General features: G+C 49.7%; 1 protein-coding gene across 1 annotated transcript in view; it reads left to right on the plus strand.

Annotated features, from left to right (window-relative positions):
• The window catches only part of ATP1A3 (ATPase Na+/K+ transporting subunit alpha 3), a 31,839-nt gene extending 15,388 nt beyond the window's left edge, over positions 1-16,451 (plus strand). The window contains exons 12-23 of the mRNA XM_033158322.1: positions 2,610-2,802; positions 3,341-3,516; positions 4,582-4,718; positions 5,480-5,630; positions 6,681-6,849; positions 7,939-8,093; positions 9,331-9,454; positions 11,156-11,301; positions 12,383-12,513; positions 14,224-14,325; positions 15,264-15,355; positions 16,323-16,451. Of these exons, the coding sequence (XP_033014213.1) occupies positions 2,610-2,802; positions 3,341-3,516; positions 4,582-4,718; positions 5,480-5,630; positions 6,681-6,849; positions 7,939-8,093; positions 9,331-9,454; positions 11,156-11,301; positions 12,383-12,513; positions 14,224-14,325; positions 15,264-15,355; positions 16,323-16,351 (1,605 nt within the window). The 3' untranslated portion in view covers positions 16,352-16,451. The remainder of the gene's footprint in view (positions 1-2,609; positions 2,803-3,340; positions 3,517-4,581; positions 4,719-5,479; positions 5,631-6,680; positions 6,850-7,938; positions 8,094-9,330; positions 9,455-11,155; positions 11,302-12,382; positions 12,514-14,223; positions 14,326-15,263; positions 15,356-16,322) is intronic.
• The last annotated feature ends 167 nt before the right edge of the window (positions 16,452-16,618 follow it).

The raw sequence follows: 16,618 nt of genomic DNA on the forward strand, positions 1-16,618 counted from the left end.
TGTCTCAGGGTGGCCCTGTCAACACTCAAAATGGTGTCAGCTATGCTAAGAGGTCCAGGGCAAGATGAAATTCCACATTAACAGAATATCTCCCTGTACTAGGGCGCTTGAAAAAGCCAATGGTATTCCTTGAGTGGGGAGCCGCAGCACTGATAAAACTCCACAACTCCTCTTCAAGAATTGATGGCATTTGCTAGAACCTTCTCCCCAATATTCTCTTCCTATTCATCTATAAATGCAAGTCATCCACACCCTAGAGCAGGCATAGGCAAACTCGGCCCTCCAGATGTTTTCGGACTACAACTCCCATCACCCCCAGCTAACAGGACCAGTGGTCAGGGATGATGGGAATTGTAGTCTCAAAACATTTGGAGGGCCGAGTTTGCCTATGCCTGCCCTAGAGCTTCATCTTCCCACGGTCCCAACTTCTAGAATTTTCCTTCATAGCTTTTCACCTCACTCCAAAATGGCTGGTATAATACTTTCCCTCAGGCTCAGGCTCATTGTCTTTTGTCTTTGCTCATATTCAAAATTATTGCAGCACATTGCAAAACAGACCTTCGCTTTTCGTAACAATCCAAAAACTATTAAGTCAAATACAATAACATTCTAGAACATTCTCGCTTGTACCAAGGCCGGGGGCATGTGACATTGAAGCCGGCGAACACAGGCTCTATCAGTGACAACGGCGATTGGATAAACGCATGGGACTTTGCTAGAGGTTATAACTCTGGCTCCTCCTCAGCCGAAGGGAGGATGTCTCTTCTCCTGCCCCTCAGGAGTGATCACAAAGACCTGGTTGACATACATATCTTCCAGCTCAGCAGAGCAGGAACTGCCCCACCCCACCCCACCCCACCCCTCCAAGATCTTAAAAGGCTGTGGTGACTCTCCTAGAAACCTGACACTCCTCTGCAACGGGGAGTGGGGATCCCACTCTGAGTCTTGTTCTAGCCGCTAAATTGTGTTCCACAGTTCCCATGGAGAGGACTGAGTCAGTGATCCCAATACAGTTCCCCATCCCAGGATTCTCAGGCCCATCAGTCTTAATCCTGCCTCTTTAAATGACAGCTGGAGAGGATTAGTCAGGATTCCCTCTGGCCAGCAGTCCGGAATGATTGGCCTCAGCCAACAAGTTCCTCTGGAGCCAGGAGGGGTTGTGCACTGTCGTAAATTGAGGCCTGCCTCTGCCCAAGCCAAAAGTGTAACCAGCTACGCCCTGTGATGATGCATCTTACAGCCCATCACCATAATCTGATGCCCTACGTAATGTCGGCTGCCATGCCAGCAGGGCTTCATGTAAGCCTTGCTTAGCCAGATCAGTTGAGTTTGGCCATTGACCGTCATGGTATCCAAATATAAACGAATGGTGGAAATCAAAGCACTTTCAGCACCAATTGCTTTGGGTGCCAAAGAGCAGGGGAAAAGACAGACAGTTGAATATTCATTCCCCCAAATTTACATCATGGAATCACAGAGTTGGAAGGGACCCCCAAGGGTCATCTAGCCCAGCCCCCTGCAATGCAGGAATCTTTTGCCCAACGTGGGGCTTGAACCCACAACCAGCACTACTAGCAGATCATCAAACGTGGAAGCTGTCTCGCTTGACACTGACCTAGTTCTCCTGCAGAAATTCATAATGGATTCTAGCTGCACAGACAGGGTAAAAAAAACAAAGCAGCCACTGGTTGATGTATTAAACAACCAGAATATTCTGAAATAAGAAAGATCATCTGGAGGCATGTGGGCAAAATTGGGCCCCGGGAGTGTTGTACGGGTGGCCTGAACAATTTATTAAAAAGAGCCACAGCTGCACCATATATTTAAAGCTCTGTTATAACACTTTGAAAAGCCATTACTTTCCCCGAAGAATCCTGGGAGATGTAGTTTGTGAAGGGTGCTGAGAGTTGCTTGGAGACTCCTATTCACCTCAAAGAGCTACAATGACTAGAGTTCCCCGGGGGGGGGGGGGGTGGGGGTGGAGATTGATTGCTAAACCACTTTAGACTGAGGACGTAGGATTCAATGTTCTCCCAATTTTAATTTTAAATACAAATCCCTATCGCTCCATTACTCATAGAAATATAGTACATAATTATAGAATCGTAGAGTTGGAAGGGACACTGAGAATCATCTGGTCCAACTTCCTTCAATGCAAGAATCTTAACTAAAACATCCGGGACAGATGACCGCTCCATTGTAAAACAGCTTATACCATGAGAAAGTTCTTCCTGATGTTTAGTCGGAATTCCCTTTAATGTAACTTTAAACCATTGGTTTGGGTCCTACCCTCCGGAGCAAGAGAAAACAAGCTTGCTCTATTGCCCACGTGGCAGCCCTTTAGATATTTGAAGATGGCTATTGTACCTCCTCGCGGTCTCCTCTTATCCAGTTTCTCCTCTTATCCAGTTTCTCAATAGCCCTTATCGCTGGTGAACTAGCTTACTACATGCGGGGAACTTCTTTAAATGAACGACAATTTAAAAACGTTTGAAGTGGTGCAGTCAATAACTTTGCACCTTACTTTGTGTTTAAGATACAGGTTGGTTCTACGGGGTGCACTGTTTTCAAATAGGAATGCTACTGCTCTGTTTCCCTCTGTCCCGCAGCTCTCGATTCACGAGACAGAGGACCCCAACGATAACCGCTACCTGCTGGTGATGAAGGGCGCACCTGAACGCATCCTGGACCGATGCTCCACCATCCTCTTCCAAGGCAAAGAACAGCCCCTTGACGAGGAGATGAAAGAAGCTTTTCAGAATGCCTACCTGGAGCTTGGAGGTCTTGGCGAGAGGGTGCTAGGTATGCATGGCTGCGGAGAGGTGCGGGGAATGGGCTCCCTGGGGGAAGATGGGAAGAGGCCTGGAGAACGTGAGGTGGACAGGGTGGGCTGCGTGCCAAATTTCATTCGAGATTAAGAAGCCACTACAATGCCAGTAAGAAGCCTGCTGAGCTCAGCAGTAACCCAGAGTTTCCAAGCCCTGGTTTTCTGGGCACCAGTAGCTTTCGAGTGCATAAAGAATTGTGCCCATGGATTTGGAAGTTTCAAGCTCCTTAAAAAAGAAACATCGCAGACCATAAGAACATAGGAAGTTGTCCTATACCGAGTCAGACTATTGGTCTATCTAGCTCAGCATTGCACACTCCGATTGGCAGCAGCTCTCCAGGATTTCAGAAGGGGGGGGGGGCACGGCGGTTTGCCAGCCCTACCTGCAGATGCCAGGGATTGAACCTGCGACTTTCTGCATGCAAAACACCTTCATTTCTCAAGTTAGCACCTGGCGACAGGGCATCCAAAGGGCATATTCCAAGGGGTTTTTGCCTCCTTCTCACCCTCCAGGTTTCTGCCACTTCTACATGCCTGAGGAACAGTACCCCAAAGGGTTTGCCTTCGACTGCGACGATGTCAACTTTACCACCGAGAACCTCTGCTTCGTTGGGCTCATGTCCATGATTGATCCTCCCCGCGCTGCTGTGCCCGATGCTGTGGGCAAGTGCCGAAGCGCTGGCATCAAGGTAATGCGGTGTCGCTTGCCTTGAAACTGAGTTGCAGGTGCCAGATGCAAAAATTCAGCTCCCCCTTGAGCAAAGTGACTGGCTGCTGCGGGAAGGCGTGACTGGCCCACTGCGGAGTGCGTCTCTGGAGTTCTGCAGCTCTCCTGAGATCCTTTGCATTTGTCTCTGTGGAGGGGCAATCGTGTCTTATAAGCAGCTCATTCATTTCCCAAATCTCAAATTCGCCCATAGGCTTCAGAATCAGAGGGCTTCAGGGGCGGAGGAAGCCGCTTCGCCACCCGGGGGCGGCAAACCCGGAGGCGGAGTCACTCCGTAGCGCGCATGCGCAATGTCACTACGTTTGATGCATGTGTAACAACGCTGCGCATGCGCGCTACCGAGCGGAGGTGAGCCAGGGAGGGGCGTCAGCGGCCCAAGAGAAGCCTGAGCGGGAAGGAACGAAGCAAAGTGCCGAGTGGTGCCCGCTCAGTGCTTTGCTTTGTTCCTTCCCGCTTGGGCTGCGGGCAGAGGGGAGGGGTGGGCTTCTCTTGGGTGGGCCGCTGATGCCCCTCCCTGGCTCGCATCTGCCCGCAGCCCAAGCAGCAAAGCACGCGCCGACAGCTAACCTCGGCACACGCTTTGCTATTTCCGGCGAGGGTGGAGGCGAGGGGCATCGCGCTGGGGGGGGGGCACCCAGAGTGTCACCCCCTCCAGCCTGGAACCCGGGGCGCCCCGCCCCTTTCCTATGCCACTGGAGGGCTTCTTTTGCTTCTGAGCAGTCACTTGATTAGCCCGAGGCTTGCCAGGCCTTCCGTGACATCAGAGCAGCTAAACCAAATGGCAGCCAGAGAGGCTGTGGCACCTTGGGTTTGTATCAGGATTGAGATACATACTGAGAGAGGCACCAGGAAGGAACTGGTATCATGCCGGCAACCACCCAGGCCTCCCTAGGGGCCCCTTGTTCTGCCCTGTAAGCTCTTAGGATGGAACGGATTGGACCAGGTGAGTCTTGCTGGTTAGCTAGCCAGCCTTCTCCTTTGCCCTACACTGGGACTCCTTTGGTGACCATCACTCTTCCCTCACCAGGTGATCATGGTAACAGGTGACCATCCCATCACAGCCAAGGCCATTGCTAAAGGTGTGGGCATCATCTCTGAAGGTAACGAGACCGTGGAAGACATTGCTGCCCGGCTGAACATCCCCGTCAGCCAGGTCAACCCCAGGTGAGATGGGTCAAGGTGTGTGGGTGTGTAGAGCGGGCAGAGGCTGGAGCCAAACATAATGGGGTTGGGAAGATGGCTCAAGAAGCAAATAACTCTTCCAAGGCAGAGAGGAGGAGGGAGACTTGGAAGAACATTGGCTGGGGTGTGGGAGGAACAAACAGTTCGCTCCGTGAAGTTAAGCAAACCTCAGCTTGGCAAATACCAGAATGAGAAGCCACATGGTATTAGAGCATCTAACTCTGTCTAGCTACAATACGGATGTACCTTATTAAATTGTTATGGCTCTCTCTCCCTGTCCCCCTCCCTTTGCGAGGATTCTGGGACTTGCAGTTTGGCAGGGGCCCTCAGAGAACTACAGTTCCCAAGAGAGAAGGAATGACTGTTCAGCCAGTTTAAGCCCGCAGTGGAGATTTCAAGCTGGAGCTGCTTGGAATGAGAACATAGCAAAAGAATGCTAAATTGCTATCCCACAAGAGATCATAGACCAGCTTCCCCTAGCCCTTTTGGACTAAAACTCCCGTTGGCCCAGGCAAATGATTGGGTATGATGAGAGTTATAGTCCAGGTCCCAGGCTGGCTAGTTGCTTCTTACTTTTCCTATCCTGCCTGGTTCATTGAGCTTCTATAGCATATTCACATTTCTGTAACAGAAGGTTTCTCCAGCCCCTTTGGTTCCTCTCATGGTGAGGCCAGCCCTGCATCTGAGTATGGATGACAAGGCGCATCTTTTACTACCTTGACGCCATCTTTTTGCCCATCCAGAGATGCCAAAGCCTGTGTGATCCATGGCACCGACTTGAAAGACATGGGCACAGAGCAAATCGATGAGATTCTGCAGAACCACACGGAAATTGTCTTTGCCCGGACTTCCCCACAGCAGAAGCTCATCATTGTGGAAGGTTGCCAGAGACAGGTAAGGACATCCGGCGGAGTCCCAAACTGGCCCCACAGAGCACAACCAACTAATCCAGCTGCGAGGTGTTGTTTGTTAAGATGCTAAGAGTTGTTAGGAGACCCCTATCCCCCTCACAGAGCTACGGTTCTCAGAGTGGTTTAACAATCCCTCTTCACAGGGAACTCTGGGAATTGTGACTCTGGGAGGGGACTAGAGGTCTCATAACGACTCTCAGAGTTTTGGGCAAACTACAGCCATGCATTACCAAATCTCTCTGTGCATAGAAACTCAGGGAGAAGAGTTCTAGCCTAGTGTTTTCTTCTTTGGCTGGCTTGGTAATGTGGAGGGAGTTGCCTCAAGCGGAAGCTTTCAGCCCTATGATTTCCCCCACCTGCCTCTATAAAACAGTACAGTCCAAGGCATTTTAGCACAGGGCTTGCCAACCTTTCTGAGCCACTGGGCGCGTTTGGAATTTTGAGGAAGGTGCCATGGGCGCCGGTCAAAAAATGGCTGCCGTCGGGGGGGGGTGACATAACACAAAATGGCCGCCGCAGTCAGCATGTAGGAGAGGCCGAGCTAGCGCAAACAGGGACTGAGCAGGAGGAGCGAATGGTCTTTCATGCCCTGTGGGTTTTTGAAGGGAAATTTGCTGAGATATTTTGTGGGTGCCATAAGAGATACTGACTGACACACACACACACACACACACACACACACAGGCTTCCATTAGTACCATTTTGGGAACGCCTGGAAGTTTGTGTGAACTTAAGGTTGCCAATGACATCCTTCACCCCAAAATATTACCCAGCCTGCTCTTCGGCAAAAATCAGCAGGTAAAGCTTATATGACCCATTTTTTAAAAGCCAGCAACCTATGTGAGTGAGGCTTATGATGATATACCCCACTGCAGGCTCACAGGCAACACATCCTACTGCCATTATTTCCACAGAAATCATCCCTGGATGGAGCGGCTGGGTGATTGCCCATCTCTCTCTCCCATAGGTGATGCCTTCTGGGCATTCTTCTGGCTCTGAGTGTGTATTTCTCTCTCTCCCCCCACACCAATAGGGTGCGATTGTGGCTGTAACAGGCGACGGCGTGAATGACTCCCCTGCCCTGAAGAAGGCCGACATTGGGGTGGCAATGGGCATTGCCGGTTCTGACGTCTCCAAGCAGGCTGCCGACATGATCCTCTTAGATGACAACTTTGCCTCTATTGTCACTGGAGTCGAAGAGGGTAAGCTCTGAGGATTGCTGGATGCAGTGAAGAGGGGAAGTGGATTCATAACCAGCGAGCGCTGAGGGTGTGAGCAGAACCTGGTTATATAGGCACAGTTTCAATCTTGCTTCTGGCGTGGGGGAGACTCTAAAATGGCAGGGCTGTAAGCAGCTGAGCTTTACTCAGAGTAGAGCTGCTGGAATTCATGGAGGTAAGCTAGTCTCGCCCATTCATTTCAACAGGTCTTCTCTGAGTAGAACTAGCATTGGCAGGATCCTATAAACAGGATTTTCATAACCTCAGCCAGGGGCGATGGCCCCCAAGGGGTGTTGGACTATATAGGAAGATTGTCCATCTAGCTCAGTATTGTCTACACTGATTGGCAGCAACACTCTGGAATTTCAGCCAGCCAGTAGTTCCAACAACATCTGTTGTTGTTGTTGTTGTTGTTGTTGTTTGTTTGTTTGTTTGTTGTTAGCATTTATATACTGCCGTGTACCTGCAGGTCTCATCCAGAAGGGACTGCATTTGTTACCCCTGATCTAAGCCATCCCCAATAAATGTCTGTGCAACTTCTCATTGAAAATCTCCAGGAGGCAACTAGGGCAAATTTATTATTTAAATTGATTCAATAAATATTCTGTGCGCATTACGTCCCTCTCGGTACCTAAAGGCAACACCTCTTAAACCGTTCTTAGTGGATTGGCTGAGGAATTGTTCCTTATCCTGCCTCTTCATTTCAAGATCCTTCTAAAGCAGAGCTTTCCTAACTGCACGTCGCAGCACATCAGTGTGTCAGCTGCAATGTGTAGGCGGGTTGCGCAAATGCTCCCCATGCCCCTCCTGGGGCCGGAAAGGGGTTAGTTTAACCTCCGGCTTGCTAGTAAAACTGAATTACCGTGTCGCGAAACGATGCATGTCTATAAAGTGTGTCAGCAACGTGAAAAGTTTGGAAAGCGCTGTTCCTAAAGCGATTGAGTTGTGGGAGAGGGGAAGAGGGGTGCGGAGATCTGGCTTGCTCTGACTTTTGGGAATCCCGCTCCCCCTGCCCCCCCAGCTGTGGCCCCTGTCTCTCCCCCTTACGCCCATGTGTCTCCCTCCGGCCAGGACGCCTGATCTTTGACAACCTGAAGAAATCCATTGCCTACACCTTGACCAGCAACATCCCTGAGATCACCCCTTTCCTGCTGTTCATCATGGCCAACATCCCTCTGCCTCTGGGTACCATCACCATCCTCTGCATTGACTTGGGCACTGACATGGTGAGTCTCCTCCCCTCACAAACAGACACAATTTTTTCCCAGCTCAATCCAACCCGAAGGTCATCTAGGCCAGGGGTTGTCAACCTGGTCCCAACCACCCACTAGTGGGCATTTCAGGATTCTAGGTGGGCGGTAGGGGGTTCCACGGCACAAGCTGAATTCTCCTTCCATTGAGCACTGGTGGGCGGTAAGGAAATTTTACCATCAAGAAAGATGCATTAGTGGGCAGCAGGTATAAAAAGGTTGACTCCCCCTTGCAATGCAGGAATCTCAACACACTGGTTCCCCATCCAATTTGAAACCATACCAGACCCTGCTTAGCTTTGCAGATGTGCTAACAGTTTTACTGCTGCACCATCAGGAGGGCATTGATCCAGTACCCAGATATTCCCGAATTCCCATTGCTGCTGCTTCTTTGCAACCTATCTTCTGATTGGACTCAGGCTCTGTGGAGGAGCCCTGGTTCACTTCTGTGTCAAAAAGCCCAACTAAAACCTGGCATAAACCACGTGTGAACTGCATGGTAGAAGTTACTCAACTGTGCCACTGTGTGTGAGGAAGGGTAGTATCTCTGAGTGCTCCTACCTGAAAGCAATACCTGCACAAGGAAAACTAGACAAGGAGAAGTTGAGATTCTAAACACTTGTCTTGAAATATTCTCCTTTATAACTAGATTTCTGCATGCAGGGATTCCCCCCCACACACCTAACTGAAACTAGCTTTGAACCTGGGAAAGATTTTATATTTCGGTGAATCCTGGGAGCTGTAGTTCTTACCAGAGTGCAGAGGATTCTGTCATTTCATTGCAGAACTACAGCCCCCAGGTTCCTTTGAGGCAAAGAAACCATGATGCTCAAACTGGTTGATGTATCTAGGGAAGGCCTCCCTAAAAGCACTTTGTCCGTGTGTTACTTTTTACAATCTGAACATGGAGGCAGAGGCTCAAATCTTCGTGTTGCCAATTTGACAAAATGGCTGCCTCTGAACACCAGACTCATTCTGAGCAAAAGTAGAGAGAAAAATCATTCTGGAACTTCCCACGGTTCTGTCGCTGAATGCTATATCCCCAATTTGAGAGATGCTCAAACGGTTCTCATCATCCCTAACCATTGACCATGCTAGCCAGGGCTGATGGGAGGTGATCCATTAGCACAGGTTCCCCACCCCCTCACCTACACCCAAAAACTTCAGCCCCCCAGCCCTGCAATCCTGCCGACCCTCTCAATTCTTCCTCCAGGTGCCAGCCATCTCCTTGGCTTACGAAGCAGCTGAGAGTGACATCATGAAGCGACAGCCACGAAACCCCAGGACTGACAAGCTGGTGAATGAGAGGCTGATCAGCATGGCCTACGGGCAGATTGGTGAGAGCCAGTGTGGTGTAGTGGTTAAGAGCGGTAGACTTGTAATCTGGTGAGCTGGGTTCGCGTCCCCGCTCCTCCACATGCAGCTGCTGGGTGACCTTGGGCTAGTCACACTTCTCTGAAGTCTCTCAGCCCCACTCACCTCACAGAGCGTTTGTTGTGGGGGAAGAAGGGAAAGGAGAATGTTAGCTGCTTTGAGACTCCATTGGGTAGTGATAAAGCGGGATATCAAATCCAAACTCTTCTAAACGGGGGACAGCCATCGAACAGGGCTGAGCACCCCCAGGTGGAGAAGGGAGTGGAGTGGGGATGAATCGGGCAGGTGTTGAAAATCAGGCCAACATGCAGGTGCTTGGCTACTGGTCCCAGTGGCAGAAATGGGACCCAGGAACGCAAGTAACTTTGTCCAGTGGTATGTTCTTATTAAGTTCCATATGCAGCACACAGTACACAGCAATACGTTTATTTATGCATTATCAATTAAAGTATCCTCTCCACAGAGATTCTTGGGTTGTGGGTGGAGTCATAGGTTGTTCTTGTATTTACATGAAAACCAATAAAAATTATTTGCACAAAAAAAAATGAATGCAAATAAGCATGCGTCCCAAGGCAAGTGCTCTGTGGCAAAGACAGAAATATTTCTCAGAGTAGTGAGAATAGGACTTACTCCCAAGTAACTGTGCGCAGGACTGCAGCTTTATATAGAAAGCTGCCTTCTATTGAATCAGGCCACTGGTCCATCCAGCTCAGCACTCTCTAGGATTTCAGACAGGGTTCTTTCCCAGCCCTAGACAGCTTCCTATGATATTTGGAGGACCATGCAACATGTAAATCTGGTTTATCCATATTTCTTTTATTATTACATGTATGCCTCACCTTTCCCCCAAGGAGCTCAAGGTAGCATTTAGGCCCATTTTGCTCCCCACAACAACCCTGTGAGGTAGGCACAGCCGAGAAGGAGTTACGGACCTAGTGAGCTTCATGGCCGAGTTGGAATCTGAACCCAGTGGTCTCCCAGGTCCCTCCCACACTTACATAAATGCCTCTTGCAGTTCGGGTCAGCAGTTAACTACTCAAGGTGGGTATTTAATTCCGCGTCGGATTCCAGATTACATGCTTCCGTTGCCAAAATGGTTAGGTCTGCGAATAGCTGCTCATCTGGTCTCCTGTGGTGAGTGAGAAGCAAACTCTGGCCAAGCAGACCGGGAAGCTTTGTAGCTGCTGTGGGTCTTGTGGGAAGGCATTCATTCGCGTTGTGCATGCGGGCTAATGACCTGTGGCTTTATCCACAGGGCAAATATGTAGGCTTAGACATGAGACTAAGGAGGATTAGAAGCGTTAAGGTGGCTGAAATGGGAATCTTGTGATTGAAGGGCATGGACCAGCAGAGGCTGGTATATTAGAGCAAGTGGGGCATTACCCCCCCAAGCTTAGCCTGCCCTCACAAAGCCCCCACCTGCCTGCCTTATTACTTATTGCCACTCCAAGGGGTAGCGCTTTCTGACAGTTTGCTCCTCTTCAATCTCAATGTTGCCCCTTGCAGAACACAGGAGGGTGGGGGGGAAAGCCCGCCCCAATAATTAGTTGGCTCCACCTGTCATTGGTTCTTGACTCTGCCTATCAAGGGCTCTGGCTCCACCGACTGCGGGTCTCCCTGCTTTCTGCCCTTCCAGTCACCAACTCTCCGCTTCTTTTTTGCAGGAATGATTCAGGCGTTGGGCGGTTTCTTCTCCTACTTTGTGATCTTGGCCGAGAACGGCTTCCTTCCATCTGTTCTCGTCGGCATCCGCCTCAACTGGGATGACCGGACATGCAACGATCTGGAAGATTCGTATGGGCAACAATGGGTAAGAAGAGGGAGCCCATTTTGCTTGCACAGCTGTGAGCGAGGCTGGGCATTTAGTGGAACTGCAGCAAATGAATGTTTCTGGCAGTGGGCAGTTGCCAGAAATTAAACAGAGTGCCAGTGCGTTAAGTGAAGTTGAATTGGGTCCAATACATAAAAGGGAGCGGGGGGGAGGGGGGAGAATGATCAACTTTGGTCTGGTGCAGGAAAATATGTTTTGTGACTCAAAGTGTTAGTCATAACTAGTCAGTGGCTGTGGTTGTGAGGAGGAGAACCAGCCGCTCAGGGCCTGATTTTTGGCAAACAAGCAGGTGGCAGGAATGACGAGGCAATGTGGGGGATAGACCCACTGAAAATGGGGCCCACATTGAGGGTCTTCTTGTTCCGAAGTCCCCACAAAGCCTGTTGCCACTGCAGTGCCACTGGGATGCCCTGGGCCATTTCCTCTCTGTCAAACTCAGTTCCATTTCTGTGAAATGTGAAGAAATGAGACCTACACTGCAGTGTTTCTTGAAAGATGAAAATGATGCCTAGCACTTTAAACAATTCTTTTAAACCGGGCTCAGACAGGGCAACCTGTGTTGTAGAGCAGGTGTGGGGAATCCATGGCCCCCCTAGTCTCCAACTTCCAGCAGCCCCAGCCAGTATGACCAATGGTCAGGGGTGATGGGGGTTGGAATCTACCAACACCTGCCAGGCCACAGGTTCCCTTCCCACCTCTCAAACACCCGATGGCACAGTGGTGTCAGGTGACTGTTCTCCTTTGCCTGTGTGGTTTGAAATCAATCCATGCAGGAAAAGGAGCAACACTTTGAGTGGTGCCTTTGCAAATGCTGGTGCCCCTGGTGGGCTTTGCAATGATTGCCGCAGTGCCTGCAACCCTCACTTTCAGCCAAGGTGCATTTTTACCTGCCGCACACCTGCATCATATATGATTTAATCCTAAATTTCAACAAGGCTGAGCAGGGATTGGTTTGGAGAGACAGAGAGGGTGGCGGGTGAGAATGGCAGGGTTGCAGGTTTCTGGTCGTCGTCCCCCTCCCCCGGTGCCCTATTGATTTCCCCCCCCCCTCTGCTCCTAGACCTACGAACAGCGCAAAGTGGTAGAGTTCACCTGCCACACAGCCTTCTTCGTCAGCATCGTGGTGGTGCAGTGGGCTGACTTGATCATCTGCAAAACCAGAAGGAATTCAGTCTTCCAGCAGGGCATGAGGTAAGGCTGCTTGATTTTCCATTTGCTCTAGGAAACCGTAATTCTGTTTTGACACCAGGAAAAAAAGGGGGGGGTTGTGGAAGAGAGGCCGGTACACATTTCAAAGTTTGGTGCATGACAGAGGGAAGTGTCCCAAATCCGCAGCTGAAAAATAAAGGCTTTGCTTATTATACATCCGTGATTCAAAGGATGTGACCGCTAGGCAGGAACCCCTGGCATACAAGGTTCGAGGAATCCCTAGAGATTCCAACCCACTTTGGTGGCTATAGGGTGCCCCACACATTACGTGGCAGCAAACTGGAACATGCCACAAAGAGTGACTTCGTTAGGAAGGTGCAGTCAAACTTGGCTCTGTGGTGATGACTGTACCTGCATGGCAAGTGTATTTTCTAATATGAGAAAATCTCATGATTTCATTATATTTTCAAAATACTTTAAATATCACGTCAAAGGACCTCTCTGCTGGTCATTGTCAAGCTACGACAGTGAAACCTTGGATGTTGAACGGCTTAGTTGCCAAACGTTTCGGTTCCTGAACATCAAAAACCCAGATGTGTTTTTGGAAGCCAAATTTCCAATGCGGCTTCTGTGGCTTCCGATTGGCTGCAGGAAGCTTCCTGCAGCCAATCGGAAGCGGCACCTTTGTTTTTGAATGGTTCTGGGAGACGAACGGACTCCCGGAACGGATTAAGTTCGACCACCAAGGTACGGCTGTATATCTATTCCAGGACACAGTGAGCACTGTCCTCTGTAGGGTTGGTACTGCCGTTGTGGGCCTTACAACTTCATCCGTTGTAGAAGCAGGAGGGTACAACAGCATGAGTCGGGATCTTATGGTTCTCTGGATGTTGCTGGATTGCAACACCCATAATCCCTGGGCTGGTGGGGACCCAACAACATCTGGGAGCTCACAAGGTGTGAAAGGACCCTACAAGAAGATGGAGTTGGGAGAGCATGAGACTCTTGATCTCAGGGTTGTGGGTTCAAATCCTGTGTTGGACAACAGATTCCTGCATTGTAGGGGGTTGGACTAGATGACCCCCGGGGTCCCTTCCAACTAAAACTCTATGATTGGCTATTAGTGCATGACTTCTACATGTTTAAGGATACAAGTTTTCCCTTCACACTGGATGAGTTTGCCATGTCTGGGTTTTGAAATATTGTATTTATTTATTTATTTATTCATTCATTTATTTAAATAAATTCCTCTGGGAAGAGCCCAGGAGAGCAAACATATCAATAATCATTGCAGGGTTTTTTGTCTAGATGACCCTTAGGCTCCCTTACAAGCTAGTTTTTTTGTGTTTTTTTTAAATAAACTTTCCAAAAACAATTTAAAACTTTCTAAAGACATGGATCTCAGGGTTGCCAGGAACAGTGGTGTTTTTTTAGCCATCTAGGTAAACAGGATTGTTTTTAAATTTCTCCTGAAAGACAACAATGAGGGAAGCAAGAGGTGCCTCCTGAGGGAAGGCACTCCACAAAGGTGGGGCTGCCACTGGAAAGGCCCTGGCGTGGGCCAACGCCAACTGCGCAGCCCCCAGGGGGTGGCACTCACCTGTCAATCACAGCAGAGAAATGGGTTAGTTTCCAAAAATGGAGGTTCCAATGGAATATCAGGCAGTTCTCCTTAAGCGAATGGGGGGCAACAGGTGACTTATAACACAAGTTTATGCCTCTCTTTCACTTTCTCTCTCTTTCCCCCTTCAGAAACAAGATCCTTATTTTTGGTCTCTTTGAGGAGACTGCCTTGGCCGCCTTCCTGTCATACTGCCCAGGCATGGATGTGGCGCTGAGAATGTACCCCCTGAAGTGAGTACAGATCTGTGGCTCAGTGGTAGAGCATCTTGCTTGGTATGTAGAATGTCCCAGGTTCAATCCCTGCCTTAGGCCATATTCGCACCATACATTTTTAGAACTATGATACTGTGTTAGACAGGCACGGCTTCCCCCCCAAAGAATTCTGGGAGCTGTAGTTCGTTAAGGGTGCTGACAGTTTGCCAGGAGACCCCCATTTCCCTCACAGAGCTACAATTCCACAGAGTTCCCTGTGAAGAAGGATTGATTGTTAAACCACTCTGGGAATTGTAGCTCTCTGAGCACCCTTGGAGCAAACCTCAGCTCTCATAATCCTTTGGGGGATGCCATGACTATTTAAAGCAGTAAGGTAAAGGTAAAGGGACCCCCGAACATTAGGTCCAGTCATGGACGACTCTGGGGTTGTGGCGCTCATCTCGCTTTATTGGCCGAGGGAACCCTCATACAGCTTCCGGGTCATGTGGCCAGCATGACTAAGCTACTTCTGGCGAACCAGAGCAGCGCACGGAAACGCCGTTTGCCTTCCCGCTGGAGTGGTACCTATTTATCTACTTGCACTTCATGCTTTCGAACTGCTAGGTTGGCAGGAGCAGGGACCGAGCAATGGGAATTCACCCCATCATGGGGATTCGAACCGCTGACCTTCTGTTCAGCAAGCCCTAGGCTCTGTGGTTTAACCCGCAGCGCCACCCGCATCCCTATTTAAAGCAGTATCATAGTGCTTTAAATGTATGGTGCGGACGTGGTTTTCAGACAAGGCAGAGGAGTCTTTCCATCTCTGGCACAAGGACTTTTCATTTGGAGGAGGCTTGATCACACCCAGGATGTCTGTTTCAGTCTTGGGAATCCTTGTTGTGGGCACACACAGATACACACTCACACCCAGCCATCCTCTCCTTGGCCCTTTTGCTGATCTTTCCTTCTCTCCTCAGGCCCAGCTGGTGGTTCTGCGCTTTCCCTTACAGCTTCCTCATTTTTGTGTATGATGAAATCCGTAAACTTATACTGCGCCGTAACCCAGGAGGTGAGTGGGGCTGGGAGAGTCGGGAGTTCTCTGCGGAGCATGAGGGGTATTGGGGAGATGGTGTCGAAGCGGGAAGCTCCCCATCCCTGGGGCTGTGCCCACTATTAGCCTCACCCAGAACAGACCCACTGAAATGAATGGACATTACTAACTTCGATCCATTCATTTCCACGGGCCTGCTTTTGTGTAGAACTGAGTTGAGTTTGAAATGAGGGTTGTAGGCACCCTATTTTTATTTTAATAACATATTTATTTATAGACATCACAACTTCATATAAAGAAAACAGAGGTCCCTACCCCTACTCAAGGTGCTTACCATCTAAACTGAACTTTCTCCCTTGCTGTCCTTTTTCATGCCTGCCCCCCAGTTCCCACATCTCCCCTATGTCGATATTTTAGATTGTAAACCAGGCTTCCTCAACCTCGTCCCTCCAGATGTTTTTGGCCTACAACTCCCATGACCCCCTAGCTAGCAGGACCAGTGGTCAGGGATGATGGGAACTGTAGTCTCAAAACATCTGGTAGGGCCGAGGTTGAGGAAGCTTGTTGTAAACTATTTGGGGCAGGGACTTGTCTTCTTCAGTAAACACCATACCTATTGATAGAATAGCAACAACGATGAATAATACAGGTTGTACCCAACGATGGCATTGCACCATCAGGAACCTCTCACGTGGCCCAGGGCACACTTAAATTTTTCTCTGACCCATCTCCTGCCTTAATTTTTCACTGATCCATCTCCTGGCCAGTTCTGGAGATTCCCCTGACTTTATTAGAAAGAGCCATTGAATGTGACTAATTTATCCTAGTAATAAGGATTACCATCATCTTCTGGGTGGGGGGTACAGAGGGAGAGCGGATGGGTGGGAGACCTGTGGATGGAGGCAGGGTTGGGGACGACGACAGGAGGAGAACCTTGCCTGCCACCGCTGCCTGCTCATGTTGGTTTTTTTATTTTGTTTTGCAGGATGGGTGGAGAAAGAAACCTACTACTGAGTCTCCTCCCTTGTCTGTGGCTGGTTGTCTCCCCTTAAGGGGGAGTGCTCTCCCCTCCAAAATTCTGCCTGTCCCCCCTGCCTAATTATGAGAGAGAGAGTGAGAGAGAGAAAACAGCCTGACGCCAGGATCCATAAGTTCGGACACAGAAACAACAAAACCACGTTCTCCGCCTTCATTTCCCCAGACCCCGGTGGCTGAGATAGGAAAGCCATCCTGTCTCATCCTGCACACATGTCCCAGGATGGAGGGGTGTGGTGGGAAAGG

This window comes from Lacerta agilis, chromosome 8 (genome assembly GCF_009819535.1).
Source record: "Lacerta agilis isolate rLacAgi1 chromosome 8, rLacAgi1.pri, whole genome shotgun sequence".
NCBI classification, from domain to species: Eukaryota; Metazoa; Chordata; class Lepidosauria; order Squamata; family Lacertidae; genus Lacerta; species Lacerta agilis.